Source organism: Nicotiana tomentosiformis, chromosome 9 (assembly GCF_000390325.3).
Source record: "Nicotiana tomentosiformis chromosome 9, ASM39032v3, whole genome shotgun sequence".
NCBI classification, from domain to species: domain Eukaryota; kingdom Viridiplantae; phylum Streptophyta; class Magnoliopsida; order Solanales; family Solanaceae; genus Nicotiana; species Nicotiana tomentosiformis.
The window spans coordinates 20,567,758-20,591,938 of record NC_090820.1 but is presented as its reverse complement, the minus strand read 5'-3'; the positions used below and the strand labels follow the sequence as shown (position 1 = coordinate 20,591,938).

Sequence of the window (24,181 nt, the reverse complement as noted above, 5' to 3'; positions counted from 1 at the left end):
TAAAATTTTAGTAGTTTTCACCCATATATTTATATTTCGTATTAAAAATGTTGAGGTTGGTCGTACTCATAACCTATACAGTACATCCGCAACTACATGAAATTTTTTATTTTCTAAAGCTAGAGAATTGTTTAAGTCATGGGAATGAGCCTTCAAATATGAAACCACCCTACTAGTAAAACAACAAAGGGTCCATTTTCACTCTAATCTAGGCAATTCAGGATTAGCTAAAGCTATGATTTTGGTGTGATAATCCAAGATAACGTTGGGGACAAACAATCCACGCCTAGAATTACCTCAAAATCCACTGTATCCAACAACAATAGATCAACTATGGTATCAAAACCACTAATAATAACAACATTGACTAGTATACTCGATTAACAACAATAGATCCCCAACGGTGTAGACACAACACCATGAATATCAAGAGAATCACGAGATCAACCTCGATAAAATCAAAGTCATCGAAGATATCACGGTTGTGGATAATGTCGAGATCGTGCAAAGATTAATCGAGCGCATAGCCGCCCAGGGGCGATTCATCTCGAGTTCGTCTGACAAGAGCCACCGGTTCTTCACACTATTAAAGAAGAAGAATAACTTATCGTGGACCCCGGAATGCCAATGGGCTTTGGAGGAACACAAGTGTTATCTATCGAGCCCACCGCTACTTCACACGCCGAAGACAGACAAACAACTATACATGTATTTAGCAGTATCGGAGATAATGGTAAGTGGAGTCCTGGTCCGGAAAGAGCAAGGTATGCATTTCCCAATTTACTATGTTAGCAAGACCCTAGGTGAGGCCGAAACTAGGTACCCTCACCTAGAAAAGTTGGCGCTCGCTTTGCTAATCGCCTCTAGAAAGCTAAAACCAAACTTCCAGTGTCATCCCATATGTGTCATGACTACTTACCCATTGAGGAATGTTATGCATAAGCCCGAGCTCTCGGGCCGGTTGGCCAAATGGGTCGTGGAAATCAATGGGTACGATATTGAATATCGACCCCGGACCGCCATTAAGTCTCAGATTTTGGCGGACTTTACGGCCGACTTTATGCCGGCCCTAATACCCAAAGTCGAAAGAGAGTTATTAATCAACTCAGGAACCTCTTCGGGGGTCTGGAATCTCTTTATGTACAGTGCCTCGAACGCAAAAGGGTCCGGACTTGGCAACGTATTAAAGCCACCAACAGGTAATATAGTTAGACAAACTATTAGGATTGTAAAATTGACTAGCAACGAAGCCGAATATGAGGCCATGATTATAGGTCTCGCACTTGCCAAAAGCTTGGGGCAGAGGTGATCGAAGCCAAGTGTGACTCCCTTCTCGTGGTGAACCAAGTTAATGGGACGTTCGAGGTCAGAGTAGAATGGATGCAAAGGTACCTAGATAAGCTGCAGGTAACATTACATCGGTTCAAAGAATGAACTTTGCAATACGTTCCTCAGAATCAAAACAGTGAGGTCGATGCCCTTGCTAACTTAGGATCATCGATCGAGGACGACGAGTTAAACTCGGGGGCAGTCGTGCAACTTATTATATCGGTAGTGGAAGAGGGACATGCCGAGACTAAGTCAACGAGTCTACCTTGGGACTGGAGAAACAAATATATAGAATATCTAAAGACTGGAAAACTGCCCTCGGATCTGAAAGAATCGAGGACCCTGAGTATGAAGGCAGCCCAATTTAGCCTGTCCGAAGATGGAACCCTGTTCAGAAGAGCATTCTATGGCCCACTCACAACATGTCTAGGCCTAGGGGATACCAAATACGTTTTGAGGGAAATCCACGATCTATAACTATATCGATATGGAAAAGGGCGCTAAGGAGTTCGTACGAAAATGTGATGAATGTCAAAGACACGCTCTGATGATTCATTTGCCCGGGGAGCTGCTGCATTCAGTTTTGTAACCATGGACGTTCATGAAGTGGGGGATGGATATTGTTGGCCCCCTTCCATGGGCACCCGGTAAGTCTCAATTTATATTCTTTATGACTGACTATTTTTCTAAGTGGGTGGAAGCCCAGGCATGTGAAAAGGTCAGGGATAAAGAAGTCAACGATTTCATTTGGGACCATGTCATATGCCACTTCGTAATGTCGGCCGAGATCGTGTGCGACAACGGGAAACAATTCTTCGGTAGCAAAGTAAGTAAGTTTCTCGAAGATCATAAGATCAAAAGGATCCTATCAATACCCTACCACCCTAGTGGGAATGGATAAGCAGAATCAACCAAAAAAACCATACTCCAAAACCTCAAAGAGAGGTTAGCTGACGCCAAGAGAAAATGGAAGGAAATCCTAACCGAAGTCTTATGGGCATATCGAACGACCTCAAAGTCCAGTATCGGGGCGACCCCATTCTCAATGGTCTACGGTGCCGAAGCTCTAATACCGGTCAAAGTCGAAGAACCAAGTCTCAAGTTCAGATATGCAACCAAGGAATCAAATGACGAGGCTATAAGCACAAGCCTAGATCTATTGGATGAAAGGCGCGAAGTATCCCTTGCCCGGTTGGCTGCCCAAAAGCAGTGGATCGAGAGATATTACAATCGAAGGGCCAACCTTCGACACTTCAATGTCGGGGACTTGGTACTAAGGAAGGTTACACTAAACACCCGAAACCTAAACGAAGAAAAGTTGGGGCCAAACTAGGAAAGCCCTTATCAAATTATCGAGATCACCGGTAAAGGATAGTACAAACTCGGGACAATGAACGGTGAGCAACCACCAAACAACTGGAACATAGCTCACTTGAAGTGACACTACTATTAAGGTACAACCACATTCATTTCCTTTTATTTATTTGTGTTACGAACTAACACCTGCAGACAATCATCAAAGAACGATACAATCTTTAGGTCTGAAAGCACACGTTGCACTCTTTTTCCCTTGAACCGGTTTTGTCCCAAATGGGTTTTCCTGCAAGGTTTTTAATGAGGCAACAGTAAATCATGCTAAGTTAGAATTGAAGGTCAGTTACAAACTGGTATCGAAGATCACGACAACAGTATCTGAGGCCTCTCTATGCTCAGCACCGAACACAGAGGGGGCATCACCCTCGGTTAACAACTTTAGCAAGGAAGGAAACTTTATGATTGAATGGTCTCGTTTTAATCGATAGGATTTACTGTAAGGGATGAACGGTCATATGAACTGTGCCCGCATAGACTACTCGAGTCCTGGAACAAAACTTGTACACATGTGCAACTATTATGCACAAGAATAAAAAGAAGTTTCTACCTAGCGAATAAACATCTTGTCCTTTAAGAATTTCTCTTTTTTCTTTTAATGAATTTCTTACATTCGATCCCCTAAAGGTATTGAGCCCAATGGCCGCCTTTATCTGGGTTCAAACGATCACCCCTAATCGGGGGATGACGTCCAAAATCAAACTAGGATGGTTCGGGCTATCAGAGCCCGAGGGCACAAGACCTATTAGGCAACGCCCAAACCTTAAAGGCTACGACCACCGCCATTCGGGGACTACTATCTTAGGCAAGCCCCAAATAATTTGGGATAACAAGCCACTGGGCAACACCCGAACTAAAGTCTACAACCATATTAAAATGGCTCGGAGTCGTCCGAGACCCGTAGCAAAAAATAAGGCCATCGAAATTTCATAAGCGGTTCTAAAGTCTACCTTCAGAAAATTATAATCTAAAAAATCATAAGTATTCTGGGAAAATGTTTCTGGTCATACCGAACCCCCACGATGCCTTAAACTAAAAAATGTCAAAGGAAAGGTCCGAACATGACCTAACTAATTTTATGCTAAGGCATTTCGATCTTTGCAAACATAAAGAATAAAGCAAAGTAAACTATTTTATGCTAAGGAATTTCGATCGTTGAAAACCTAAAGAATAAAGTAAAGGAAAACAAAATTCTTAAATTGTCGTAGGGAAAAACAAGCCTTGTATATTATATACAGTTTTTACAAAGGTGAAGTGGCCTTAAATAAAATACAAAAGTACACAAGAAAAACAAAAAAGCAAAAAAATTCTATAAAGGCATCTAAACAGCCTGATCTTCTCCACTCCCAGGTCCATCGGAACCTTCGGAGTTTTCATCTTCTTCTTCTTCTTCGGGGTAGGCCAACTTCTTGGCCTCGGCTTCGAGCCCCTTAGCGGTTTCAATCTCGGCTGATAGATCGAAACTCCGAACATGAATCTCCTCGAGGGCCTCTCTTCGCGACTGCCACTTCTCATAATCAACAATGTCCTTCAAGCGGTCCTGGGCCACCTCGGCATCGGCCTTATATTGGACCACCATCGGCTTTAACCACCGCGGCCGCTGACTTGGCCATTTCAAGTTCCTTGGCCATAATTTTTCGATTAGAGGCAGCCGAACTTAGCAGAGACTGGAGCTCTTCAACCTTTTTAGCCTGCACCTCGGCCCTTTCCTTTGCTGCTCGAAGATGGACCTCAGCCGAAGTCAGTTGCACCCGAGCAACCTCTTTTTCCGAGGCCAGACGATCCATCTTGCTCCTCCATTCGTCGGTCTTGTCCTTGACAGTGTCCTTCTCAAACTGAAGTTGGGCGACCTGGTCGATTTTTTGTTGGACCTTCGGATTCCGATAATTAGTCACCGAGCCTAGCTCGTCGTTACTAACCTCAAATATTTTTATGTGCTCAACTAGATCGGCATGCTCCTTTCGAGCCACCTCGAGCTCAGCTCGGAGGCTCTTAGCCTCCCCTTCCCCCCCACGCTGCTCACTAAGAAGTTTGTAGGAATCTCTCTTCTCAGTGAGCCCTAAGACCTCAGCCTCAGCCTCAAGCTGTTTCAACTCAGCCAGGTATCGAATAAAAGTCTCATGGTGAAGCACCAAGGCCTATAAACACAAAGAGAAAATGTTAGAGTTATCTGCAAAATAGCCTAAGTACAAATTGAGAACTATTGGGGAATATCTAAAGTTGCCCGGTTTAACGCATGTTGCGCTTTGTTGAACATACAGGTTGCATCCACCTCATTCATCTTGGTCTGATCATCCACGGTCACCAAACATCGAAGATAACTAGCCACCCTTACGGGGGCGGAGAGGACCCGAGAGTCCTCCGAAAGGGAGAAAGTGATGAATCACTTCCCTCCAGTATCCACACTCGGAGCAGGGAATTGATTGACCAGTTTGGGACTCGAGGAAGGTCCACTTTCTCTCGAAGATGGGCTCTTCCTCGGTATCTCTAAATCACCTAACCTGATGACACCCTCCGTGGCCGTAGAGTCCACTCCATCAAAGAAGTCGCGGAAGGAATCATCCGCTCTGAGGACTACCTCATTGGGACGTTCTTTCACTGTCTGAGCCTTATTGTACATGGAATCAGTGAATGAAGGTGACTCGGTTATCTCTATCATGCCGAGAGCTTCCTTCGACACACTGCCCACGTCCCGGGAAGCTTCGGTCTCTGCCTCCTCCTCGACCTCCCTAGCTCGACGAAGATCGGCATTGTCTCCCTCTAGTTCGGAAGCCCCTTTCCCTTCGATTCGTGTCGACACTCGAGCCACCAAATTGAAGGTTTCTTCCTCTTGTTCTTTTTCGGATTCATCCCTCAGCTGATAGAGAGAACCCCGAAGGTGGTGCTCGAGCGCTGGTGCATCCTTTGGACTTACGCACCAGCCTTCTATTTGGCTTTTTCTTCTCCGAGCTCGGAGAACTCAGGACCCTTTTTGTTTTCTTCTCTTCCCCTGTCTCGGAGCAGGGAACTTGGTAGGTACATCATCACTACCAGATGGGAGCCTCATTTGGACATCCTTGGATAAACCTGGAAAAGGGAATAAAGAAAGTGAGAATTTTGCATAAGGAAAACCAAATATTACCCATGAAGAAGATCTCACTATGTGAACGGGCCTCCCATCGGCGCTTTGAAAGCTCGCGCCACGAGCACTCGGAATAGGGACTTTGTGATACGATGCCCTTGACCCACTCCTTGAGTCGAGGAACTACATTTAGGACCCGAGCAACAACTGCACCACCACAAAACACTTGTAAGAATGAAGGAAAAAAGGCGATAAATTAAAATTTTGGAAGCTAAATTATACTTACGTGACATGTTCCACTTCTCGGGGAACGGCATGTGCTCGGCCGGGATCAAGTCCTAGGTCCTCACTCGGATGAAACGTCCTAGCCAACTTTGATCTATATCCTTGTCGATACTCGAGAAAGGCGCCTTACTGGCCCGACAAGTGAGCTTGATTAGGCCCCCCGGTAGAGTCGGGGACTGTACAAATGCATGAGGTGGTCGATAGTGAAAGAGCACCATTCGATCTTGCTTAAAAAGAAGCAGAGGAGGATTATGATACTCCAGAAAGAATGGTGGATCTGATAGAGGGTTATCTCGGATGATAACCGGGTCCAAGGGGCTCAATGTGAAGGGATAAGTATAAACACTTAAAAATCCCTCGATGTGGGTGGTGATGGCTTCGTCAGGTTCGGGAACCACCACATGTTTATTAACCTAGTTATAATCCTTCTTGACTTCAGAGAGAATATCCTCGGTGATCGAGCAGATGTACCTCGAGACCTCCTCACACCGGTCTGGTACGGAGGAGTGCTTTTCGACTTTAAAATCAGCATTGACCGGGCACCCCGGGATGAACATTTTAAGAGGAGGTTCCGGTGCTGGTTCCTCGGCAACAGTACGTGAAGCGGTCTCTTCGGTAGTCGGCTGCAAGGTAGAAGGAGTTTCTTTTTGGGGAACGATTTTGGAAGTTTTCGCCATTTCTTTATAGAGAAGAAATAAGGAAAAGGAGGAAGTTAAAAGAGTAAACTCGGTAATTTGATAAAAAGGACGAATGAGAGTTCTTATCAAAGATATCAAAGTAACCAGAATATAAGTGCTTGGAAGTATTGAAATTTCTTAGGAACTAGGGCAGAAGGTTTGAATGTAAAGTTTGAATGAACAAGTGAGGGGGTATTTATAGTTTTTCAGTGACGGTTCACATCTAGGAGTGGCCGACCAGCAACTTACGAGCATTAAATGCCATTAAGACTTGACTAACGAGACGTTTCCATTGTTTTGTCGTTTCTGCCGTGTGGTGCCGAAGAAAGAATCAAAAGGTCATTTTGTTTCTCGTCGTCTACTCTCCGAAAATGAAGGGACTATTTGTATACAGTCGGAATGGAGTTCGCCTACGACATGGCACGTTAGGCTTAGAACATGACAACCAAAGATTGAAGATCGGCCCCGAGTTCCACCGAGCTAAAACCCGAGGTCAGAACGACTATCTTAGAGAACATTATTTCTGTAATCTCAGAGTCGACCTTAGCCCCGATCGAGCTCGAAGAAACATTGTTAGCATAACCAACAGAAGACCGAAATATCCGTGACTGGTCGGATAATGCGATGGAAATCTCGGCACAATTCAATAAGGAACCAACAATCAATGAATCAAGAGATCTTTTACCTTTTATAGAATTGTACCTAAAGTAGGACTCATCTATTATACAAAGGGGGTCTAATTATTCATTGAACAAATTGTAACATGCATTCCAAAGCAATACATTATTACTCTTTTTTAATTCTTATTCTTCTTGATATCGATTGAAATACGCTCGGCTCGAGGACGACTAACCTTCCAAGGCTGAAATTGTTCAATTCGCGTGGTTTGCATTTACTTTATCATTATTTATTTCAATTGCAATCTGATTTATTATTTTTGTCTCAAGTTAATTCACGTATCTTTAAAATCACTTATAAATTCAATTGTTATCTGATTTTGAGGGAAAACAAAACTCTAATAATTATGTAGAGATTCCTTACAAATTGTACATATCTAGTACATCAGCACACATCGACATGAATGAGCGCTCGATGGATTGGTTCCTTCTTCCTTCCTCTCTATTATCTCTTCTACTTTCGTTCAGTATATGTTGAATTTGGCCAAACTATATTTATATTTCTCTCCTTTTTTCGCTCCTTAAAAAGTTAAGTTTACGCGTGAATAAGAACAATTATTAATTAATTATTATCTAACTTATGAAAAAACAGTTCTGAAGCTAGGTTTGCAATTTAATACCTAAGAATCTTTTATCCATCATATTTGCATTTCTTCCTTAATTCCTTTAACTAATAGTTTAATAGTTATGCCAATTTGTTCTTAAAATAAATTTTAAAACCATTTATTTTCCAAATTGATTAATACACTCCAATTACTTACTTTACGATTTTATTAAAAAAATTAGAAAGCTAATAGTTGAAGATAATATTCCGGGATATCAAAGCATCTCGTGAATTTGGATATTAAATTATTATATAAAGTTAGAAAGGTATTATTATCGATGAAAATCGACGAGTATCATAGCTTAGATCCATTTTTGACGTGTTAAAATATTCAGAAATTCGTATCAATCCCCTTTCTCTATTTTGATGGTGTATATAGAATATTTAACCTTGTCAAAAAACTGAATTGAACTCATTTCGATTTGATGATTATGAACAGAAAATTGAATTAACTAGACCAAATTAATTCAAAATATACCTTGACTATGATTTTGTGACTAGTGTTAGATATAGGCTTCGGCAGTCGAGCACCCATTAACTTCAAATTCTGGATCCGTCACTGCCCACATCCGTGTTCAAACAACGTAGGATTAGATTAGTGTGTACGGAGACCTTACCCCTACCCTGAGGGAATAAAGAGAATGTTTCCAAAAGACCTTGGCTCAAGAAGACGAAAATAGACAACATATGAGTACTCTCAACGGAAATCAAAAGAATAATAACAATATCATAAATATATGAAAACAAAAAACCACATAGTGACAATGTATCACGTCAGATGGATTAATTGTCTTGAGTAATCATTTAGTATATATTACTTTCTTGTATTGATTAGACTAATGACATTTGACTTTTGAAAATCTCCAACAACAAAAAAAATCCCTTCTTTTCTTTTTCGTAAGCTCCTCTGGTTTCTTTCTTGTATTCAACTAAAGAGCAACTGGTGCATCATTTCTCAAGAACAGTACATCAGTATCTTGCTCTTGTAACTATCAATGATGATTCTCAACCTCAGGCGCCTCTTCAATCTTCTCAAAATCTTTGTTTTTCTGAAGACCTCTCCACTCCCCAATCTTGTCTGTCAGCTCATTCAATTTGATCTCCTTTTCATAAAGTCCTCGCATCAGTACCTCGTTTTCTATCACAAAACAACATTTAAATTTGTAAAGTTAAGACTTCAGGTTTAGTTTGATAGAGAATAAAACATGCAAGTTAAAAAGTTCAAATGCTGGAAATGTAGCTCTATTAAATTACCTTGTTCCATTGGATCCAACATATATAAAAGTGCTTCAACTCTATCTTGTAAGTCACCAATATCAGCTGTTGCAACTTCCTGTCCTTGTCGTTCTTCTATTCTATATTCCAGTAAATTTTTCTCCTCCACAATTAGATCCATATGCATATTCATTTGGGCCTTTGCTTGCTCAAACTCATGCGAATAACTCTTCACAAAAGCATCGACTTCAACAGTCTGGCTAACAATCTCCCCACATATTTTTTCTCTCCGAATATCTTTCTCTTGAAGTTCTTTCTGCAGATTTGACAGTGCATCCTCAAACTTTTCACATCCTCCAGCAATATTACTTAGCATACATACAACACCTTTCACCCCAATAAAGAATATATCTTTCTCTCATACCTAATATCTACCTCAGAATACTGGTCAGCTTTTTCAAAGAAATTGTTTCCTCTAATGGAGCTTTGAAATCTTGATAAACACTGTTGGGAAAATAAATATATCCCGCCCAGGAATAATATCTACGACAAATAATAATAATATACGAGAGTAATAATAACACCAAATCTTTTAACGGGATAAAATACAATACTCGAGCGGAGCAATATTACCACTATAATATTACAACTTAGTAGTGTCAAGAGACTACTACAACTTCGAAAGAAATAACACTCTTTATTTTAAAACAGCTCACTACAATAATATTGTCACTCACTATTTATCTCACAGACAACAATATGTGGATTACTCTCACTGCTTTGCTTTCTATTTAGCTTCTCTTTATTTTTGGTGTGTTAAACATATAGGGAAGCATCTCTATTTATAGGCAAAATTGCCAACCTCTCAGCCAATCAAATTTGCTCATTCAACAACTTGCAAATTGTTGAATCAGCCGCCCAACTTGCCTTCGGCCGCCCACCTGCTTCTTCATCTTTTAAATCCTTTTCTTTGTTTCATTTATGGGTCCCACAAATCTCTCCCTTAATTTTTATTTTTCTTTTTCATTCCAAGACTTGATCTCAATCTCTGAAAATCTTCAAACTTAAGAGGCTTTGTAAAGATATTTGCAACCTGATCATGAGACTTTACAGATTTGAGTTCGACTTTCTTCTTGGCAATGCACTCTCTGATGAAGTGATATCTTGTATCTATATGCTTGCTTCGATCATAATACACCGGATTCTTGGTGAGTGCCTGTGCAGATTTGTTATCAATACAAATCTTTGTAGCTTCAATTTGTGGCAAATTGAGCTCCTTCAATAATCTTCTTAGCCAAATAGCATGACAGGTACATGATATTGCTACTACATATTCGGCTTCACAAGTCGAGAGAGTAACTATGGATTGTTTCTTTGAACTCCAAGAAATAACAGAATCACCCAAGAAAAATACAAAACCAGTTGTGCTTTTTCTATCATCAATATTTCCCGCATAATCACTATCACAAAATCCCATGAGGTTGAAATCATTAGAAGAAGAATAAAATAACCCAAAGTCGATCGTACCTTTTAGATAACGAAGAATTCTTCTAGTGACTTTTAAATGGGTAGAGGTAGGAGCTTCCATGAAGCGATTTATTATTCCAACTGCAAAAAGTATATCTGGCCTAGTACAAGTCAAGTACCTCAAACTTCCCACAAGACTTTTAAAAAATGTGGGATCAATATTTTCTCCTACATCAAACTTGGACAATTTTATCCCACTCTCCATCGGTGTGTTCACGGGGTTGCAATCGAGCATGTTGAGCTTCTTCAAGATCGCCTTCGTATAGCTTTCTTGAGAGATGAAAATTCCATCCTCCATCTGCTTCACTTCTAGGCCCAAGTAGTATGACATGAGCCCTACATCTGTCATCTCGAACTCACGAGACATATCTTTCTTAAAAGATTCAAACAAACTTGGGTTATTACTCATGAAAATAAGATCATCAACATAAAGACAAACAAGTATGATATCTCCATTAGTATGAACTTTAAGGTAAAGAGCATATTCACGGAGACAACGAGTAAACCCATTGTCTTGAAAATACTTGTCGATGCAACTATTCCATGCTAGTGGGGCTTGCTTTAATCCATATAAAGCTTTCTTCAACCGCAACACTTTACCTTCATGGTTTTTTTACCACAAAGCCCAATGGTTGTTCAACATAGACTTCTTCTTCAAGATAGCCATTCAAAAAAGCTGACTTGACATCTAGTTGATGGATCTTCCAATTCATTTGCGCCACCAAAGAGATAAGCAAACGAATTGTCTCCATGCGGGCAACAAGTGCATAAACTTCTTCATAGTCAATGCCTTGCCTTTGCTTGTAGCCTTTAGCCACAAGTCGTGCCTTGTATCTCTCCATATCTCCATCAGCGTTCTTCTTTGCCTTGTATACCCATTTAACTCCAATTGCTCGATGACCCTTGGGAAGTGTTGTTCTTCTCTATTGACTCGATCTCATCCTGCATGGATTGTCTCTACCTTTTGTCTTTAACATAAAGTTCATTGGTTTACTATCAGCAAAGAGACAATATAAAAAATCAAAATTAGTAACTTCTTCTGTGTCTTCATAGAGCTCTTGAATACTCCTTGTCCTTTGCGGTTGTTTATTTGAACTTTCTTGAGAAGAGGGAGATGCAACATTTGTTGGAGAAGGAGGTGGAGTTGTTTCCTGTACAGGTTCCACGGTCTCTAGTTCTTCTTCATCACCAAAGTATGGAAGAATATCATATGAATTTTCTTCCTGAACTTCCCAGTTCCATGCCAATTCTTCATCAAATTCAACATCGCGACTTACCACCATCTTGTCGCTACTTGGGTTGTATAGCTTGTAGCCTTTTGAACTCATATCATAGCCAACAAACACATGCTTGACACTTCGATCGTCAAGCTTCGCTCTCCCTTGATGTGACACATGAGCATATGCTATGCTCCCAAAGATTCTCAAGTGCTTGACACTTGGCTTTCTTCCACTCATGCTTCTTGTGGAGTTTGATCTCTAATATTTCTTGTTGGAGATCTGTTGTTCAAATAAACTACACAAGAAACAGCTTCGGCCCAAAATTCCTTGGGCATACTTTTAGCTTTCAACATATATCTAGCTATATTAAGAATCATTCGATTCTTTCTCTCTGCAAGTCCATTTTGTTGGGGTGAATAAGGTACCGTTAAAGGGCGACGAATTCCATGAGATTGACAAAAGTCATTAAATTCTTTTGAAGTAAATTCGTTTCCTCTATCGGATCTTAAAGCTTTTATTTCATAGCCACTTTCTTTTTCTACAAGTACTTTGAAATTTTTAAAAGCAGCAAAAGATTCAGATTTTTGGTTCAAGAAATAAACCCAAGTCTTTCTAGTAAAGTCATCAATGAAAAATAGAAAGTATTTACTTTTACCAAAGGAAGGTGGATTTATTGGCCCACACATATCCGTGTGAACAAGCTGGAGCGGTTTGGTTGATCTTGACATAGCCTCATTTGGAAAACTCCTCCTTACATGTTTTCCAAGAAGACAAGCTTCACACAAATTGATTGGGGTGGTTGATTGATGGTATCCCACGCACCATGTTCTTTTCTCCCATTGATTTGAGCGCTTCAAAATTCAAGTACCCAAATCGCATGTGCCAACACCATGATTCATCTTGCACATTAGCCTTCAAACACTTTGTATCAATTATCTTAAGATTCAGAGAAAATAATCTATTCTTTGCCATATGCACTTTAGCAATTAGAATTTCACTTGAATCTCTAAGCCAAAGATATATATTTTTCATGTGGATGTCATATTCCTTTTCAAGAAGCTGGCCCAAACTCAAAATATTACTTTTTAATTTTGGCACATAATAAACATCTTGAATTAGCTTGTGACTACCATCTTTACAGGAGATCAGAATCGTACATATCCCTTCGATTTGAATCTTTGAGGAATCTCTAAAGGACACATTACCTCTCACCGTGTTATTGATCTCCACAAACATCTCTTTGCATCCACACATATGATTGCTTGCTCCATTGTCCAAATACCACGAGCTGCAATCATCCGTGTCTTCTTCCTTGAGTGCTATCAACAGCGTTGACTCAATTTCTTCTTTCTTGTCGTCAACAAGGTTAGCTTTTTCTTCAACATTGCTACGATATTCCCAAGAGTAATGGCCAAATTTATGACAATTATAACACTTAATTTTGGATTTGTTATACCTTTGTCCATTATTTTCTTGGTAGTAGCCACGTCCTCTTCCTCCTCTATGTCCACGACCACGACCTTTGAATATCTGGTGGATTTTAACTTCATTGTTGAAGTTGTTACCGTTACTTCTTCCTCTTCCATGACCACCACGGCCTCTGCCTCGCCCGTTTCCTCGATAACTCTTTTCACCTCCATAATCCTTAAAGGATGCCTGAGTTTTAAGAAGTTGCTCCAATGAACATAAATCAATCTTGGAAAAAACCCTGGCACCCTGTAGCTGATCAAATAAATCATCAATACGAGGTAATGGATACCTGTTCTTTACTGTAACTTTGCTCAGCTAGCGATAACCAATGCACATACGCATAGAACCATCATTCTTCTTCACAAACAAGACAAAAGCACCCCAAGGTGACACACTGGACCGAATGAAGCCCTTATCAAGCAACTCATGTAACTGCTCCTTCAACTCAGGAGGAGCCATACGATATGGAGGAATAAATATGGGCTGAGTGCCCGACAACAAATCAATGCCAAAGTCAATATCTCTGTCGGGCGGCATGCCCTGAAGATTAGCTGGAAAAACATCCGAAAATTCCCTCACTACTGGAACTGACTCCACTGTAGGGGTATCTATACTGACATCTCTCACATAAGCTAGATACATGCCACACCCGTTCTCAACCATTCGTTGAGCTTTAAGAAGTGAAATAACTCAGTTGGGAGTATACTCTAAGGTACCTCTCCACTCAAATCGCGGTAATCCTGTCATAGCTAGCATCACGGTCTTAGCGTGAAAATCAAGAATAGCATAATAGGGTGACAACTAGTCCATGCCCAAGATAACATCAACGTCTACCATACTGAGCAATAACAAATTGGCTATGGTCTCAAAACTACTAAGAGCAATAAAAAATGACCGGTACACGCGGTCCACAACAAGAGAATCTCCCACAGGAGTAGACACATAAACAGGGGAACTTAAAGAATCCCGAGATACACCCAAATATGGGGAAAAATAAGAGGACACTTAGGAATATATAGAGCCTGGATCAAATAAGACCGACGTGTCTCTATGACAGACCAGAACAATACCTGTAATGATAGAGTCGGAAGAAACTGCCTCTGTACGAGCCGGAAAAGCATAATATCTAGCCTGGCCTCCCCCTCTAGGGCGACCTCGACCTCCACCTCGAGTTGGCTGAGCAGGTGGGGCGGTAGCTAGTGCTGGAATCACAGCCTGAGGACCCGGTGGAACATGCGGTGGCTAAGAAGTATGTGGAGATGCACTCCTCCTAAGTCTGGGGCAATCCTTCACCATATGGCGAGTGTCGATACACTCAAAACAAGATCTCGGAGGGCGGTGCTGCTATGACTGGCTCGAGACAGGTCTGTTGGACTGACGCTAATAGCACCACATGCAGGAGGCGCACTACATATTGGCGGTACATAATAAGGCTCCTAGGATCTAGAAGGGATCGGATTACCACTAGCGGCTGGAAGATCTGAATGGACGGGGCAACCCCCAGAGCCCCTACCATGGCTAACTTCAGTTGGGGCAAGAGTACCACTATAAATGCCAGACTCTCGAGACCTCTTGGACTCCCTCTCGTCTCTCTCCCGAGCAAGCATACCCTCCAATCTCCTAGCAATACTCACAACCTACTGGTAAGAAATATCCATCTCCAACTCCCGGTCCATGCTAAGCCTGATACTGGGGTGTAGTCCCTCAATAAATCGACGAAATCTCTCTCGAACTGTGGCAACCTAGGCTGGTGCATGTCGGGCCAAATCACTAAAGCAAAATGCATACTATGACACAGTCAAAGCACCCTGGCGCAACTTCTCAAACTCCGCGCGCCATGCGTCCCTCAGGCTCTGAGGGACTTACTCTTTCAAAAACATGTCAAAGAGATGAGTCCATGTAAGTAAAGTTTCCTCAGCCGGACTACCCAACTTATAAGCACGCCACCACTAATAAGCTGCTCCTCTAAGCTGGAATGTTGTAAAATAAACCCCACTCGACTACGCTATGCCCATAGTAGGAAGAATATGGTGACAATCCTCCAGAAAACCCTAGGCATCCTCTGACGCCAATCCCACTAAAGGTAGGAGGGTGGTACTTCTTGTACCTATCAAGTCTGAGCTGCTCCACCTCAGAAACTGTTGCCCTAACCTTGGGTTGAGTTGGGGCTACTAGCTGCATCGGTATAATCTCTGGAACCTGGATGACTTGAACCCACTGCTCTGTAGTACCGGCGACAGGAGTTTGTTCTCCTCCCCCGGCCTGAGATGTGGCAGGAGCAAGTGGAATCAATCGAGCCTGAGCTAAGGTGATAAATATGCTCAGAAACTGGGCTAGAGTCTCCTGGAGGGCTGGTACAGCAACAGGTACATCAGGTGCCTGCCCTCCAGCTGGAGCTACAGGGGGCTCCTCTGTCGCAACTCGCGCGGGTGCTCTGGATGCACCTCGTGGACGTCCTCGACCTCTACCCGGCCCCAGCTTCTCACGGCTCTAGTAGGGACCGCAGGTGCCTGGTCATCAGATCCGCCTGTACGTGTCCTTGTACAGGCGTCTAATTTTGAAGTTCAAAATTTTTGAAGTCAGAATAGAATACAGAAGTTTAGAATTTTTGAAGTCAACAATTTTCGCACGATAAGGAATCAAAGTAGTGGAAAATTTTCCTAATAGTTCCATAGACTCCCGAAGATAAATATAGATGTCTCTGTACCGATTCGCAAGACTCTACTAAACTTTCTTGTGACTCACAACACCTGTGAACCTAGAGCTATGATACCAACTTGTCACGACCCAATTCTCTCTCCGTAAGACGTCGTGATGGCACCTAGTCTCTATAACTAGGTAACCCTAACAAAATGCGGAAATAACAAAATAGAAGTAAAACTTAACAACTAACTACAAAGGGTTACTAAATAACTGGTAACAATGCTGCTTGGCATATACAATAGCCATCACTCCAGTAATACACAGTATTCCCAAAACCCGAAATATCATAAGTTACAAGCTATAGAAGGATACTAGAATCCTTATACACCACAGTCTAATAAAAGAAATATGGAAGGTAAATGACATATGAGGGAATAAGGTAGATGTACCTTGAAGTCTCCATATAGCAGCAAGTACTCTCAGGGAATAACAGGGCTAATAAGAAGCACCTGGATCTGCACACAAAACATGTGCAGAAGAATAGCATGAGTACACTACAACGGTACCCAGTAAGTGCCAAGCCTAACGTAGTTCAAGTAGTGATGAGGTCAGATCAGGCCGACTGGTAAATAATAAATAAGGCAGGAGAATATACAATATAATAAGAGACTAGAATTTAACAAAAGGAAACACAGCAAGGCAACAGTACAATACACAGGGGTAAACAACAGGGGATCTCTCGAGATACCGTCTCGTAGCCCCAAAATAAATATATAGGGAGCACTCCCGAGGTATCGCCTCGTAATCTCAAAAGTACATATATAGGGAAAACTCCTGAGGTACCTCCTCATAGTCTCAAAAGTAAATATGCAGGGAGAACTCTCGAGGAACCGCCTCGTAGTCTCAAAAGTAAATATATAGGGAGAACTCCCGAGGAACCGCCTCGTAGTCTCAAAAGAACATGTGCAGGGAGAACTCCCGAGGAACCGCCTCGTAGTCTCAAAAGAAAATATGCAGGGAGAACTCCCGAGGAACAACTTCGTAGTCTCAAAAGAAAATGTGCAGGGAGAACTCCCGAGGAACAACCTCGTAGTCTCAAAAGTAAACACATAGCTCAAACGGATAAATACAACTGTTAATAGCAAGATTTCTACTGTTATACTGATAAAAACAAAGAAAGGCAAGAGATCAACTAGGCATGCTTCAAAGAGTTCAAATAAGTAGCTAAAGCATGTAGACATGCGATATTAGACTAAACATGATAACTACACATATTGGGATAGCTCAATTAAGAATGAAAATAGACTAATACCCATTTAAACAGTATAACTCAAATTAAAGGAAAAACAGGTTGCTACTCAGTAAAATAAATCGAGATTTACAACAAATAGCTCGTGTACGTACTCGTCACCTCACGTACACGTCGCTCATAAATCACAACAATACCAAATCCTAACGGGATTTTTCCACACAAGGTTAGGTAAGCCACTTACCTTGAAACAAGCTTAATCAATCGGTAACAATGCCTTTTCCACGAATATCCGACTCTGAATAGCCCAAATCTAGCCAAAATCAATTACATACCATAAATACAACTGTAAGAAATTAATCTAATTAATGAAATCAAAGTTAAAGCAAGAAATTAGAAAATCACCCCAAAACGCCTCCCCGGGCCCTCGTCTCGGAATTAGGTAAAAGTCACAAATTATGAACACCCATTCAGTCACGAGTTCAATCGTACCAAAATTATCCAAATCCGATATCAAAATTCGAATCAAAACTCAAAGATTTATTTGAAGAACCTTCCAACCCTTTCCCAAATTTCGCAACCAAAATCCTTAATTAAATGATGAAATCAACTATAGATTAGTGGAATATAACCATAAACGAGTTAAAAATTATTACCCCAAAGTTCTCTTTGAAAATTCCTTGAATTATCGCCTCAATCCGAGCTCTCAAAGACCCAAAATAAAAATGAGATCAAACCCTCGAAATTAATATTTTTTGCACAGCAATTCCGCATCTGCGGACCATCAATCACACCTGCGATGCCGCACCGGCGACGCCGCACATGCGAAAATTCCCTCGCAAGTGCGGAAATGACTTAAGGGGTTGGGTCTGCATCTGCAGTCCCGCTCCTACAGATATATTCCGCTTTTGTGAATCCTCACGCTCCTGGCCTCGTCCGCTTCTGCGCTCCATCTTCCGCAGATGCGGCTCCACTTCTGCGGTCTAATCTCGCATATGCGCCCATAGACCAAACTTGACCAAACCGTACCTGCGCTCCACCTTCTGCACGTACGAACCGCCTCGTATTCTCAAAAGTAATCACACAGCCCAAACCGATAAATACAATAGTTTACATCAAGATTTCTATAGTTATACTGATAAAGAATAAGGAAAAGCTGAAAATCAACTAGGCATGCTTCAGAGAGTTCAAATGAGCAGTTAAATTATGTAGAAATGCGATATTAGACTAAACATGATAACTACACATATTGGGGTAGCTTAATTAAGAATGAAAATAGACTAATACTAATTTAAACGGTATAACTCAAATTAAAGGAAAAACAGGTTGCTACTCAGTAAAATAAAAGGTTTTACAACAATAACCCGTGTACGTACTCGTCACCTCACGTACACGTTGCTCACATATCACAATAGTACCAAATCCTAAGAGGAGTTCCCACACACAAGGTTAGGCAAGCCACTTACCTCGAACAAAGTTCAATCAATCGGTGACAATGCCTTTTCCACGAATATCCGACTTCGAATGGCCCAAATCTACCAAAATCAATTACATACAATAAATACAACTATAAAATATTAATCTAATTAATGAAATCAAAGCTAAAGCAAGAAATTAGAAAATCACTCCAAAAAGCCTCCCCGGGCCCTCGTCTCAGAATCGGGTAAATATCGCAAAATATGAACACCCATTCACTCACGAGTTCACTCGTACCAAAATTATCCAAATCCGATATCAAAATCCGAATCAAAATTCAAAGATTTATTTGAAGAATCTTCCAACCTTTTTCCAAATTTCTCAACCAAATTCCTTAATTAAATGATAAAATCAACTACAGATTAGTGAAATATAACCATAAACGAGTTAAGAATCATTACCCCAAAGTTCTCTATGAAAAATCCTTGAATTATTGCCTCAACCCGAGTTCTCAAAGACCCAAAATAAAAATGAGATCAAACCCTCGAAATTGATCTTTTCTGCCCAGCGATTCCGCATATGCGGACCACCAGTCGCACATGCGATGCCACACCTGCAGAAATTCCCTCGCAGGTGCCAAAATGACTGAAGGTGCTGGGTCCGAATTTGCGAGCAAGGGGCTGCACCTGCGTGCCCACTCCTGCTTATATCTTCCGCTTCTGTGTATCCTCACACTCCAGGCCCCGTCCGCTTCTGCGCTCCATCTTACGCAGATGCGGCTTCGCTTCTGCAGGCCCATCTTGCACTTGCATCCATAGACCAAGCTTGACCAAACCTCTCTTACGCTCCACCTTCTGTACGTGCGAGTCCGCACTTGCGGTTTCCCCACCGTTGGTACGAAAACACCAGAAACCAGAAAGCTTCAGCAATTTGCATAAGTCCAAATTCAATCCGTTAAGCATCCGAAACATACCCGAGGCCCCCGGGACCTCAACCAAACATACCAACAAGTCCTAAAACACCATACGAACTTAGTCGAGCCCTCTGATCATATCAAACAATGCTACAAACATGAATCACCCTCCGATTCAAACTTTATGAACTTTGGAACTTCTAACTTCTACAACCGATGCCAAAACCTATCAAACCATGTTCGATTGACCTTAAATTCCGGTCAAACTTCCCAAAATTTTAACTTCCGTCATTTCAAGCCTAATTTAGCTATAGACCTCCAAAATACAATCCGGACATGCTCCTAAGTCCAAAATCACCCAACGGAGCTAACGGAACCAAAGAAACTCCATTCCGGAGTCATCTTCATATAGTTCCAACTACGGTCAAAATCTTAGAACTTTAGCTTCCGTTTTAGGGACTAAGTGTCCCAAAACACTCCGAAACCACGAGCAATACCTCCCGGCATGTCACATAAGTAGAAAGAGATATTTGGAAAGCAATAAATACGGAATCGGGGCTATTACTCTCAAAACGACTGGCCGGGTCGTTACATCCTCCCCCTCTTAAAACAATCGTTCTTCCCCGAACGAGCATAGAGACATACCCAAAGTGGTGAAAATATGAGGATAATGGCTGCGCATATCCTGCTCGGTCTCCCAAGTCGCCTCCTCGACCGATTGAACCCTCAACTGAACCTTCACGGAAGCAATGTTCTTTGACCTCAGCTTTCGAACCTGCCTATATAAAATAGCCACTAGCTGCTCAACATAAGATAGATGCTTGTCCAACTGGACTAAGCTGAAATCCAGCACATGAGATGGATCACCGTGATACTTCCGGAGCATAGAAACATGAAATACCAGATGAACTCCTGCTAGACCTGGAGGTAAGGCAAGCTCATAAGCAACCTCCCCAACATGCCGCAACACTTCAAAGGGACCAACGAACCTTGGGCTCAGCTTGCTCTTCTTCCCGAACCTCATAACGCCCTTCATAGGCGAAACTCGTAGCAATACCCGCTCCCCAATCATTTCTAAAGCATCCTGAACCAAGTTTGTACCCAATAATCTAGCCTCGCCCAGCTCGAACCAATCCACTAGAGACTGACACCGCCTACCATACAGAGCCTCATACGGTGCCATCTAGATGCTCGACTGATAACTGTTATTGTAGGCAAACTCCGCAAGTGTCAAGAACTAATCCCAAGAACCTCCAAAATCTATGACACACGCATAGGGCATTTTCTCTAATATTTGAATAGTGCGCTCGGACTGCCCTTCCGTCTGAGGATGAAATATTGTGCTCAACTCCACTCGAGTACCCAACTCATACTGTACGACCCTCTAGAACTATGATGTAAACTGTGTACCCCGGTCAGAGATGATAGATATCGGTACGCCATGAAGCTTGACAATCTTGCGTATATAAATTCGAGCAAACTACTCGGAAGAATAGGTAGCAGGGTCATGTCATAAGCGCTCATCCTCTCAGGCTCGCCACAGTGTCAGGCAGCCAGCTCTGTAACCTGCCGGCCATACTCGTGCAAAGTGGTCGCTCCCTCGCCGGCATGCTGCTGCATCTGCAGTCCCAACTGGTGGAACAAATGTAGTCCAATAGCCTGCACAACATGTAAAATATAAATTATGGAACGCTAGGTTACAGTTATAAGTAAGAATACCAATTACAGTGCCTCGTGCCTCCCGGCGTATAAAATGTACCGACCGCCAATGCGATGAATGGGATTCCCGACTAAAAGTCGGGTAACGTCGCGGTACCAGCCCATATAATCATACTCAGTATCCGTCCGGCGCGGTGAAGGGCGGCGGAATCAGGTCAAGTCGCCGGTCCCAAGTATCGATCTGTGCCTCTAGCCATGCCACATATGCCTGGTCCACCCTGGAATGATCATCCCGCTGGAAATGTATGGTATGCCAGGTGGGCGGTGGCGGTACAAGCTGTGGACGGCCAAACTGGCGAAGTACCCACTCGGTGGCATGATGCTCCACAATATCAAGGCACATCAACGGGACGGAAGAGCTCCAAATAAGTCAGTCGGCCGAGCAATAATCGGGCAAGCCAACTATCAGCGCGTCGCTATATGGCGTCCAGATGAACTATTAAGTAACAATAGAAAATGTGAGTATATGCAACACATGTGAAACTAGGCAAAGTATACTTAGGTATACATTTACCTGTGCGCCCTCCAGCAAATCCAACAAATCTCTGCACAAGGGGAGATTATGTCGAGCCTCGTACTCTCGTCCATATCCCCGCCGAAGAACCCACCTCCTAGCTAGAGGGAGAAACGGAGGTGGTACACCCGGAGATAATGGTGGTAGAGGTGGCTGCAACTGTATGAACCGCTCCCAGGCCCAAACCTAACATAAAAAGTGGACGTAAAATTTAAGATATTTTTTTACTGGGTATGTTATAATGAATAGAGTATTCGAATATGTTTTCACCTGTAGCAGCGGCAAGAATCCAACAACGTCACGCTGGGTGCCCATGGTCGCCCGGCACATCAAACTCTCTACAACACCCAATAATCTAGTTTAAGTATTTATGGCCTACAAGCATCATCCAATAAGTGTTAATACTTATTTCTTTCTCACATACTCATAATAAATCCATGCATATATCTCTAAGGGTGTAGGATTACCTTTTGAAAAACATCTTGCCAAAACCCTCTTTTGAGTTCTTGAATATCTAAGAATTTCATGGTGGATTGAGTTAGTTTTAGAGTGGAGATGGGGAAGTTGGAGGTCTTGAGAGAGTAGAGGAAACCCCCCTAATTCGGCCAAGAGGAATAGGGGAAAATGAACCCCGAAATGAGTATATAACATTTTGAGCACCACAGGTAGCATGGGGCGCTAGGTCTAACCTAATTTCCAGAACCTCAAAAATTTCAGCGCCAGGGCTAGCGCCCCACGCTACCCTGGGCGCTGGCGATGAGAAATCTTTTCTATCTTGCCCGGAAATGGTCATAAATCTATCATACGATGTCCGATTTTGACAATTCTTTTTGTTATGGCTCCGTAATTTCAATACGGATCTAATGCTTCAATAAAAACGGAATTCGGAGCTCATTTGCTTAATGTTATACCACTTAATCTTGAAGAAATGATGTCGAAACATTCTAGAAATATCCAAATTCTACATTCGATGCTGAAATCTATCAAATCAAGTCCGATTGATCTTGAATTTTGCACACAAGTCATAAATGATATTACAAACCTATAAAAATTTCTATAACTGGATTCCGACCCCGATATCAATAAAGTCAACTCCCAGACAAACTTCCAAACCTTTCATTTCTAACTTTCGCCATTTCAAGCCAAAATCAACTATGGACTTCCAAATGAATATCCGGACACACTCCTAAGTCAAAATTACCATACAGAGCTATTTGAATAATTAAAACTCCATTCCGGAGTCATTTGCACAAAAGTCAAACTCTCCGGTCAACTCTTTTCTTTAAAGCTTCTTAAATAAGAATAGTTCTTCCAATTTGATCCCGAATCGTCCGAAAACCAAACTCGACCACACACGCAATTTATAATACGCTTTACGAAGCTGCTTGAGATCTTAAGTCGCTGAATGCGATGCTAATTCTCAAAATGACAAGTCAGGTCATTACATCCTCCACCTCTTAAACAAGCGTTCGTCCTCGAACGTACTAAGAATTATTCTGAGGTTATCAAATTGCTGATTAAACTCTTACACATAAACTCGCGGGTGATACCATGTCACGGCAACCTACATAGGTTCGACAACACTATCTCAATTGAGATTAATTTTCCTATCCACACTTATAAACCTTAAAATCAATTTTCTTACACTTCAATCATTTTCAAAAGTGTCTGATTTTCATATCAACACAAACCTTCACAATACTAACAAGAGACACTAGGCATGAAGGCCTCATAATTATTTACCTTAATTAATGAGTCAGATTTAACGTCACCTGGGCACTCACCTCGTAGGTTAAAACTCAATAATTACAACACTAACATGGCTAATTATGCACAGATAAATTCATACAAGAATTTTCAAATAAGTCTAACAGGCATGACTCCCTATTAGTACTATAATACAAATTTAATTTTACAAGGGAGAATTTAAACAGATAAAGTTTCATTACAAGGATCTCGTCCTTATATAACTTCCACTGCGGCTTGTAGCCAGGTTTAAATATAACAAATCATATTAAAAATGTGAGGATCTCGTCCTCAGTTCTAAATCACAAGTAATATGCAAATCGTGCCAATCAAAATCTTCCATTTTCTTCTTTAAAATAATTTTTATTAAATAAAATCACAACACATAATGAACCCTCATACCGGTAGGGCATATAATTCATAAAATTGTAACCAATTATCCCGAAATTACATCAAACCCTATGGTAGTGAGTATCAGAAAGTCATTTTTGGACTCATAGCCCTAGTGTACAAAACAAAAATGATAGACACGGGCTAACACCAAC

At 41.6% G+C, this 24,181-nt stretch overlaps 1 protein-coding gene across 1 annotated transcript; it reads right to left on the bottom strand.

The window, feature by feature from the left end:
- Nucleotides 1-4,262: 4,262 nt before the first annotated feature.
- LOC138898459 (COP1-interactive protein 1-like) lies at nucleotides 4,263-5,359 on the bottom strand. The gene is made up of 2 exons (XM_070184528.1): nucleotides 5,129-5,359; nucleotides 4,263-4,838 (listed from the first exon to the last, which is right to left on the bottom strand). Exons 1-2 carry the CDS (start codon nucleotides 5,357-5,359, stop codon nucleotides 4,263-4,265), a joined length of 807 nt encoding a protein of 268 aa, XP_070040629.1.
- Between the last annotated feature and the right edge of the window lie 18,822 nt (nucleotides 5,360-24,181).

Excerpts from the sequence above, each read along its gene's own strand:
- LOC138898459 (XM_070184528.1), bottom strand. The coding sequence starts at position 5,359 with ATGATAGAGATAACCGAGTCACCTTCATTCACTGATTCCATGTACAAT. Across the intron at positions 4,839-5,128 it reads CTTCCTCGAGTCCCAAACTG|GCCTTGGTGCTTCACCATGA; the intron begins GTCAATCAATTC and ends TTGTGTTTATAG.